Source organism: Mus pahari, chromosome 2 (assembly GCF_900095145.1).
Source record: "Mus pahari chromosome 2, PAHARI_EIJ_v1.1, whole genome shotgun sequence".
NCBI lineage: Eukaryota > Metazoa > Chordata > Mammalia > Rodentia > Muridae > Mus > Mus pahari.
The window spans coordinates 67,451,907-67,460,896 of record NC_034591.1 but is presented as its reverse complement, the minus strand read 5'-3'; the positions used below and the strand labels follow the sequence as shown (position 1 = coordinate 67,460,896).

At 42.3% G+C, this 8,990-nt stretch overlaps 1 protein-coding gene across 1 annotated transcript in view; it reads right to left on the bottom strand.

The window, feature by feature from the left end:
• Positions 1–4,715: 4,715 nt before the first annotated feature.
• The window catches only part of LOC110316516, a 15,787-nt gene continuing 11,512 nt past the window's right edge, over positions 4,716–8,990 (bottom strand). Inside the window, exons 6-7 of the mRNA XM_021190864.2 lie at positions 7,253–7,301; positions 4,716–5,745 (exon numbers count right to left, since the gene is read on the bottom strand). Of these exons, the coding sequence (XP_021046523.2) occupies positions 4,862–5,745; positions 7,253–7,301 (933 nt within the window). The 3' untranslated portion in view covers positions 4,716–4,861. The remainder of the gene's footprint in view (positions 5,746–7,252; positions 7,302–8,990) is intronic.

Below are 8,990 nucleotides of genomic sequence, written 5' to 3'. Positions count from 1 at the left end.
TGAGACTTTTTATAATTCTCAAGACAAGGTATTGTGGAACTTTAAAAACTTTATCTTTTTAACAAAGAAAGGTAGGAATTATCCCTGTGCACATTATTTAAATCTCATTTTTATTTTTAAAATTTTAAAATTTAGATGTCAAAGAACATACTAAATGCCTTATAGTATCTTAAAACTAGACATACTCATGTCTAGGCGTGATAAAAAGGATCTACTTATTGGCATATGGCTTGATCCTGAACAGCTACCCTAATGGGGAAGAGGGAAAGCTTGTGTTTTCTCCACAGAATGCTGCAGAAGCATGACAACTTCCAAAAAGGTTTGTATGCCAAGCTTACTGTGAGTTCGCTGAGTGCCCTGACTGGTGAGAAGAAAGCTGATTTGGATATATGCTTTTTTGAACCTCCATTGCTTGCTTGCCTTTGTCCGAGATTGGACAAGCTAAGCTGTCTTGCTTCAAGCTTTTTAACTTTTTGGAATAGAGAACATTAGAGACTGTGAAATCTGACTTAAAAAGATCAGTCATAAGGAGGAGTTTTAATGATTCTTCTTTTTCCTTCAATGTGACCAGTTACTCTAAACTCAATCTTGGATTAGAGATTCCTAATGAAGATAGCTAAAAATCTTTACTAACTAGCAGAGTTAATTTGGAGCACAGTCTCCACTAACAGAGGAATTACAGCAGTTCTGTGATTCTCAAAGCTGCTTCCCCCATACCTGGAAGCTATTGTCTAGCTTGATCATTGCTAATTTGCAACAGAATAGAGTACCTGGCCTTTCCCAGAGAAGTTTGTTATCCTATTACTTTTCAACTGTTTTGGCTTTGTGTTTCAAGCAGGTCATTTACCCCTGACAGCTTAGTCTTCAAAAAAGAGCCCAGGCTGAAATTCCTTGAGATCAAAAACATTCTAGTATAAATTGTGGCTTTGGTCTGAATTCGGGAACAGGTGTGTGATGAAGGCCAGACAGTCAATGATGGGCAGCCAGACTTCAGAAATATATCCATCTAAGACAGAGGTATATGCCAAGAGGCCGTGGTTTATTAATAATATTCCACAGAGCCATGTTTGTGCAAAATATTCACAAAAAATTATGGTGGCCGCTAGCCACCATAATTCCTGGACAGGACGATGGAGCATAAATACATTTTGTGCCCCAGTCCAGCTAATTTTTATTATATATTTAGGGGAGAAATGTCGCATGCTCCCAGCCTCGAAACAGGCTGTCTCATACCTCTGCAGCCACCTGTGGTGGTATCTCCAGATCTGCCAAGCCAGCTCTACTGTTTACACCTGCGGCTGCTCTTCAAAGCATCCCCACTGTCTGCTGAGAAGACTTTTAGATGTTCCAGAGACAACATTCTCAAGGCCTGCCTACAGGCTCTCACCTGTATGAGAGGCCCCAACAACCGGGTGGTGGGGGATGGACCTTTTCCCTCTTTATAAACTCTGAACTTTATTAAACTTTGAACAGAATCCTTTGTCTTAGCCTGATTCCTTCCCGAACTTTTACCTTCCCCAGCTTACCTTCCAGGACAGACCTGGTTCGGAGTATGACTGCTGGCAGGAACACTCTAAGAATGTTTTAAGAACCTGATGAAATGTTTATTCCTCATTCCAAACAGCAATTAAATTGGTTATTGCAGACTACTGATATTTGGCCTATTGCATGACAAACATTTTAGGCAAATTTGATAATCATTATCCAAAAGACAAGTTGATAGAATTTACCTCTATTGAAACTTTATTTGGAAATGAAGATGGATCCACATTAATGGTCTGTTTTGCCAAAGGACTGCTTTGAAACAGCCAACAAATGATCATAGTCTGTATAATGTATCTGTTGTTGGCTAATAGCATCCTCTACTTTCTACAAAGCTGTTTTTCCCTCATCAGTTTATTGTCCAGGGGAATTAGAATTTACATACCCCTTGAGAATATCAAACAGAGGTTTAAGTTTTCCTGTGGTAAGATTAAGATGAGGTCTTAGCCAATTAATTACCTCCTAACAGCTTTTGAGAATCATTTAAAGTAAGTAAATATCTTTTCTTACTTGAATTTTCTGTTCCACAATTTGTTTAGGATGTAACTGAAGCCCCAAATATTGAAAAAGTTATTTATTATCTTTGAATCTTTTCTGGATCAACAACTACTCCAAAATTTTAAAGCTTATTGTATAAGAAGAGCAAAGGCTTGTAGTATAATGCCATCAGAAGGATCGGCTAATAAAATATCCATATAATGAACAATATACACTGAATGATTCAAAGTCCTAACTTCTTGTATTGAAGCAGNAACAAATTTTTGGCATAATGTAAGGATATTAGCCATTCCTTGAGGCAAAAGTTTCCATTGATAACACTTCATGGGCTCTTCAAAATTACAAGCTCACTAAAAGCAAACCCTTTACAAACATCAGGATAAAAAGGAATAGTATAAAAACAATCTTTTAAATCTGTCATAATTTTATACCTAGTTTTTGGAACACCAGCTGGAGTAGGTAAGCCAGGTTGGAATGCCCTCATACGTTCCTAGTTTATTAACCTTTCATACACCTTAAGTTTGAACTTTAATTTGGATGAATGGAATAACCAATCCCTTGGAGGTGAGTGAGTACAGCAGCTCCAGTGGCTATTAATACTTCAAAGCCTTTTTCTTCAATTAGTAATTTAAGGTTAGATCTCTTATTAGTAATAGATTGGACCAAGAACACATCAGAGGAACTGAAGCCATTTTGTCCTCTCTTACTCTTAACAAATTTGGAGGGTAGCAGATGTAAGGGAACTAAAATGAGTTGAGCAATTCTCTCACTACCAGGCACAGCTATAATGACATGGAAGGAAGCTTCTTTTTATCAGGTTCTGGCTGGATGGCAGAACATCAGGCTGCATTAGCACTCTCATAACCACATTCCCTACCTACCTTTCTCCTCTCATTAGTCCCTCTATTCCCTTGGACAATTTCACTTCTCTTCATACCATTCATTCATACACACACACACACACACACACACACACACATATGTACACATATATGTATTTGTATGTATGTGTGTATATATATATACATATATATACATATATATATGATTTTTATTTACCTATATTGTTAGTGTACAGGCAATTGTTAGTTGTACAGTGATTCAGTTGGCCTGCTCTCAGGGACCTAGCAAAGGCTTAGTTATCACCCGCCCACACTGTCTTTTTTCTAATATATATTTTTTGTTTGCATCTTTGTCAAAAGTCCCATGACTTTGCCTGTGTGGATTAGTGTTGTGGATAGCCCTGGGGCTAATAATATTTGATGTTAATTCTGTTCTCCTATGAGGGGTTGTGAACAAGGAATGAGTCAACACTCAGGTGATTTCCTGTAAACCTGCTTCCCACCTTAATTTGTAAAATAAAGGAGAGCTGATGATTGGGCAGATAAAGGGAAGGTGGAGTGGAAGGTGAGAGAGAAGAAGGAAAAAATGGAAGAGGGAGAGGATGCAGAGGAGGAGGAGGAAGAAGAAAAGCAGAACAGAAGCACATAGCCTGGAAAAACCACAATTATAAGGGGTCTCATAGATGTGGTAGGTGGTAGTGTAGCAGTAGATCTGCCCAATCTAGGTGCACAGTATGTATTCATATTAACTGAGTTGTGTTTTCACTGCTGGGGTATATTTGGGTTGGAGATTTACTGTAACAGGTTAGTGTCTGGGCCTCTATTCTATTTACCTGTGCTTCTTATTTCGTTCTTGTTGATGCCATTACTATGTCTCCGTAATATAATTTCAAATCATGTTGATGATACCCCCAGCATTGCTCTTTGGTCAAGATTATTCTTTAGCTATCTGGAATCTCTTGTGTCCTCAAGGTGTGTGTGTGTGTGTGCGTGTGTGTGTGTGTGTGTGTGTGTGTGTGTGTGTGTGTGTATGGTGTGTACATGTGAATTCAGTGCCTGTGGAGGACAGAAGGACAGCTGGAATTACAGTTTGTTGTGGGCTCCCAGGTGTGGTTGCTGGGTTGCAAGCTCCAGTTCTCTAGAAGAGCAGTATATGATCCTAATTCCTGCACCAGTTCTCCAACACAGCTTCATCTTTTTTTCTTTTTCTTTTTCTTAATGGCTGAAGGATTCAGGAGAACAATGTTCTAGTGTCATACATGACAATTACATGTACTTCAAAAACTCAGTGCTCTTCAGGTTTATGGATCGTAGTGGCTTTTGCCTGCATGAGTTGTTGAGGGCCTATAATGCTCATCACACAATCTTCCAAGCCCAAGATACACACATCTGGCCCTTTGTATCTCTGATCATACACTTTCTGGTTCATGTGATTCTTGACTGCTGACCCTGCTTTTCTGGGGTGACCCTGCTCCTGCAACCTCTTCACTTGATCCCCACTCATGTCCTGGCCTCCCCACCTCAGTGCTTCATGCACACTATCTTTATCTTTCTCAGGGGTGGGGTGATGATGGAGTTCTGACTTTCTTGGTACCATGAGGTCAGGGTACACTTGACTAAAGTATGACTGCTCTCAGCCTTGTGTATTTCTCCTCTTGACATCACATCTGTAGGAAGTGGGACCCTAGAGGAGACACACCCACTGCCACACGGTCCATGTGTCTCCCTTTGTGCAAGCCCCCAGACCCTTATGATGGTAGCTACTTGCTTCATCATCTGTCCTCACAACTTCAACCAAGAGAGAAATACATTTTTCTTTCATCCTTTATTTAATCTAACAGTATTTAAAAGAAGATTCCCTGGCATGTCTGATCCATGGGAATCAAATGAGAGTGAAATTAATTGAAGACTGGGGTTCCCTGACACAAGATGGGGAACTTTGGGGGACAAGGATGATGGAAGAAATCACCCGAAGAGGCTCATTCCCATCTGCTAATACACAAGTTAATGAAAGTGGTGAGAAGAGTCACGCCAAGCACTAGAAGAAGAGCATAGACTGCAGTGTGGGAGCTCCAGCAGGACTTGACTGTGCAAAGCATTTTAGCTCTCCAGCTACCCTCCTGCTCCTCCAGCTCCCACCTCTGCTTCTCCACCTCCTGCCTCACCTTGGCCAGGTAGCACCTATAGGCTTCCTGGTGCTCACCATAACCTTCTCTAACGAGCGCCTCGGCATGAAGGAAGAGGTCATTGCTGTGGAAGGAGCCCTCACATTCCTGTTCCAGCCTCCTCACCAGAGCCATGAGCTCTGCCAGCTGCCCCTGCTGCTCCTCCCCAGAGGCCCTGTTGTTGAAGGCACAGTACCTCCTCCCACACTCCTGAACCAGGCTGCGCAGGCGGCGGTTGTCAGTGTGGGTCACAAACTCTTCCAANGACTTCTCTGCCAGGTCTTCCTTGCGGGTGAAGAGGACGATCATGTGCTTCNTGACCCCTACCCCAAAGACCTCCTTCACCATCCTCACAGCCCTGGCATCTTCAGCTGTGAAGCGTCCCAGCTGGGTCACCAGCAACAACACATGGGGTCCTGGGGCACACAGCAGGTAGCAGTCTCCAATGTCCTTGTCCATGTCTTGGTCCTGGGCCTTTGACTCAAAGATGGGGGGCGTGTCTACCACTAGGATGCTCCTCCCCTCCCACGTGCCTGTCTCTGCCTGGCTGATCCTGGTCACAGACTGGCCGCTGAGCCTGGATTCGAATGCTGGTCTTCGGAGGATGCTGTTCCCTGTGGCGCTTTTACCACAGCCAGATTTGCCCACCAGGAGGATCCTCAGGCAGCTAGATTCCTGTACACAGCAGGCTTCTGGTCCTGTAGACAAGAGAAGGTTGTGTTTCACTTAGTGATTCTGACTTTGAGGTCAAGGGTCCTTGGTGGATCCTCTTCAAAGCAATGGTCCTCCAGCCCAGAAAAACAGGCATCATTTAATGCTCCCAACTGTTAGCCTATAATTTTAGGTGGCTCTTGACTTTCTCAGAGACTCTGTTAGAAGTCAGCCAAGGGTAGAAGTGTCATAGGCAGGAGAGGCTCTGTTCCAATACGAACCAAGACAAATAGGTCATTTTTGAAGAAAAGGTCTTTGTGCTCTCCCCTGGAAGATGCCCCAGAAAACTGGTCATGAAATAAGAATGAGTTTAGAAGGAGGCAGAGATGGATGAGAAGCCTTCAAGATCAGAGTCATCTCTTTACCCACAATTCTCCATACAGACTGTGTAAATGTGCTCAGCATGTGCCCCTACCCACAAAGGTATCTTAGGTGGAAGAGCTGCAGTGGCTTACATTCAGAGCTGGCTGGACATGCAGGAAGCAAAGCTGCACTTGAATTTGAGATGAGGGAGGGCTACAGTTAATGTCAGGTGGAAGTCTGGGAGCTGACACCCACTGTAGATGGGTGGCTGAAGAAGGGTGGAAGAGAAGATGGTAAGAAACACTTAGAAGCAGACAAAGGGGACATGCCAGAAAGGTCTTCTGATAGGCCAGGTGTGGCCCAGGATCCGTTACAGTGGGAGTGCTGGGGGCTTGGTGTACTAGGGAGCCAAGAGCTCAAGTCTCCAGCATTGAAGGCATGAAGGTCTGGGGCTGTCCTGTGAATCCAAACAAGTTTTAAGTACATTATAGACTAAAAATCTTTCATTTGGGTGGAAAGCTGGGGTGTAGCTCAGTGGTAGAATGCCCAGCCAGCAAGCATGAGAGGCTCAGTTCAAGTTTCAGTGTCACAGAAAGCAAACATCTTATTTTATCCCTTTTACTCTGTGCTATTTTTGTTGTTTTGTTTTGTTTTGTTTTTTGTTTCCTTTAGTCTTCTGGAGGGTGTTTTTAAAGAAATAATCATTTTAAGTGATTTTTCAAAATGTATGCAACTGAAAGGAGATCAAGAAACTGTCACAATTTAGTTCCAGGCCCTTCTAACTCTGAATGAGTGTCAAAGACAGGTTTCCACAGTGTTACAGAGGAATGTGTGTGTGTGTGCGTGTGTGTGTGTGCACATGTGTGTGCACATGTGTGTGTACACATGTGTACTTGTAAGTGTATATGTCTGTGTGAATGTATGTCTCTCTGAACATGTGGATGTGTGTGCATGTGTGTTTGTATATATGTATAAGTGTGTGTGCATGTGTGTATGTATGTGCACATATGTATGCATGAAAAAACCCCAATCGCTTAGACATAATAGAATTGGAGACATGAGGAAAAAATACCAGTTGTCTTTTTTTTTCCTCCTAGATCTTAACTGAGTATCTGCACCTGTTTTGGAGTGAGACAAGGAACAATTACTCCCTCCAATTCTCAATCTCTTAGGATCTTGGTGTTTTCTTACCTTCAACTATAGTTCCGTATGTTCTCTTCTGAAGGTGTTCCATTCTCTTCTGGAACAAAGATGGGAAGGAATTAAAGTCTGATCCATTTGGGGACTGGTAAGGCACCTCCACCCAGGTAACTAAGGGTAACTCTCCTTGTGTGGCCAGTTCTATTGCTAACTCCCCCACCTATGTGTTACTTTCAAATATTGGCAAGTGTTAGAGTGAGGTGGGCGTCATCTAGGCACAATGTGCTATTGCTATTGTTTTCCCTTACTCACGAAAGTGGATGTTCACTACAGAGGAACTGACTCCCTCTTCAAGCTGAAACTACAAACTGTGGGAAGCATTCTTCTCTGAGCAAGAAATAGACCAGAACAAAACAACAACAACAAAAACTAACAAACAACAACAAGAAAACTTAACCAATGTAGACGACCTTGCCCGACTAGAGAAAATAACTGCCCTGCTGTGAGTACCATTGATTTGGTTGAAGTGCCATACATGTCCAGAAAACGTCCCAGAGGCAAAGAAGCTATCCAGCAATCTTTCCTTGGGAGGAATGAATGGAGTATGGCAACTTCTCCAAGGACTGACCTGAGAGGAAGGAGGTCAGGAGGTCAGGAGGTCAGACAAACATCTTCCCTGCCTGGTTCTGAGGTCCTGGTTTACCAATAACCACAATCTTTGTATTTAAGTACATTCAGCCAGACACTGGATTGAGCATGGCATACATATTCTGTGCACAGGGCTGTAATGTTGTTTCAGTGGTTCTGGTATGATAAAATGGAAACATGGAACAGGAAGGGCTAGCCCGTGACATCAATTGCTCCTGGGTGAACTCCTGGCACATGTTAGTCAGCTAGTTTTTAAACATCTGTAATTTTAAAACATATTTGTACTTGGAAAAATGTGCGTGAAAAAAAAAAAAAGAATAAAGACAAATGGCCACCATTTGCAATGACCATAAGTGATTTGCTGTCACAATGTAGTTGCACGATCTGATTTAAAAATTAAAATATCACAGATGTACTTCATGTTTTTTTTTTGTCTTTTCCACAATCTTCTGTCTTGCTCTCTCATTCTGGCCTTCACAGCAATCAGTATTTTGATGCTTTTATATGTTGTGAGTATTTTATACGTTTTTGCATATACATGCTTAGAAAATTTCATGTTAAACCTTTACATAAATGTCATTTTTGCAACGTTAATCATTTTTTATTAACAGACATCTAAACTGCTCTGAAATTGTTGCTTTTCATAGCAACGAATGCTATAAAATAGTCTCCCAGGTCCCCTTAGCACTCCTGCTGAACAGGTCACCTAGAGCACAGATTTTCTGTTAGCTGGGTGGGTATGACNGGGCTTCACCCTGAGTCAGGTCAGTCAGCTCTTGCTCACCCCAGTATCTCAGGGAAAAAAAATCCCCAAATCTCCACAGCTGCTCCCCAATGGCACACTCTGCTTTAATCACCCTTACAGACACAGGACTGGTTGTGAGATTTACAATACTTCATAGCACGTGTGCTATATTTGGATGTTTCTGTTATTTTGTCTTTCACAATTTTATTTTAGGAAAAAACCCAGCTTTTTTGTGGGGGGGGGCAGCATACTTCTTCATAGAAAACTATCAATTGCTTTCACATTGTCAGAATATCTTAAGGCATCTCCCTCTCTTCCTCTATTCCCCTTCTCTCTCCTTCGCTGCCTGTCCACCTTCCCTTCCCTTCCCTTCCCTTCCCTTCCCTTCCCTTCCCT